The 217-nt window shown below is 51.6% G+C and overlaps 1 protein-coding gene across 1 annotated transcript; it reads right to left on the bottom strand.

Moving 5' to 3' along the window:
- Positions 1 to 3: 3 nt before the first annotated feature.
- Positions 4 to 213, bottom strand: LOC108254527 (phosphatidate cytidylyltransferase, photoreceptor-specific-like; the record flags this gene model as incomplete). Its single annotated transcript, XM_017449494.1, has 1 exon — positions 4 to 213. A coding segment is annotated over one exon (210 nt), but the record flags the coding sequence as incomplete, so codon positions are not given.
- Between the last annotated feature and the right edge of the window lie 4 nt (positions 214 to 217).

The raw sequence follows: 217 nt of genomic DNA, 5'->3' as shown, positions 1-217 counted from the left end.
ACCTATGAACCCTTCCCAGGTCTTCTTGGGCGACAGCTTGATGAGGGGCGTCCTGCCGAAGTAAAAGCCGCACAGGTACGCCATGCAGTCGTTAATGACGATCATAGACACGGGGAGAATGAACCAGACCAGCCCGTTGTAGATGTTCTGAATCATGAAGTGACATTGCGTGACAATGATAAGGAGAGACACATGCGTCCACGCAAACAGGGAGAAC

This window comes from Diaphorina citri, unplaced genomic scaffold (genome assembly GCF_000475195.1).
Source record: "Diaphorina citri unplaced genomic scaffold, Diaci psyllid genome assembly version 1.1 scaffold151632, whole genome shotgun sequence".
Taxonomy (NCBI): domain Eukaryota; kingdom Metazoa; phylum Arthropoda; class Insecta; order Hemiptera; family Psyllidae; genus Diaphorina; species Diaphorina citri.
Note: the sequence above shows the minus strand (reverse complement) of the source record. Positions and strands in the feature narration are given on the sequence as shown.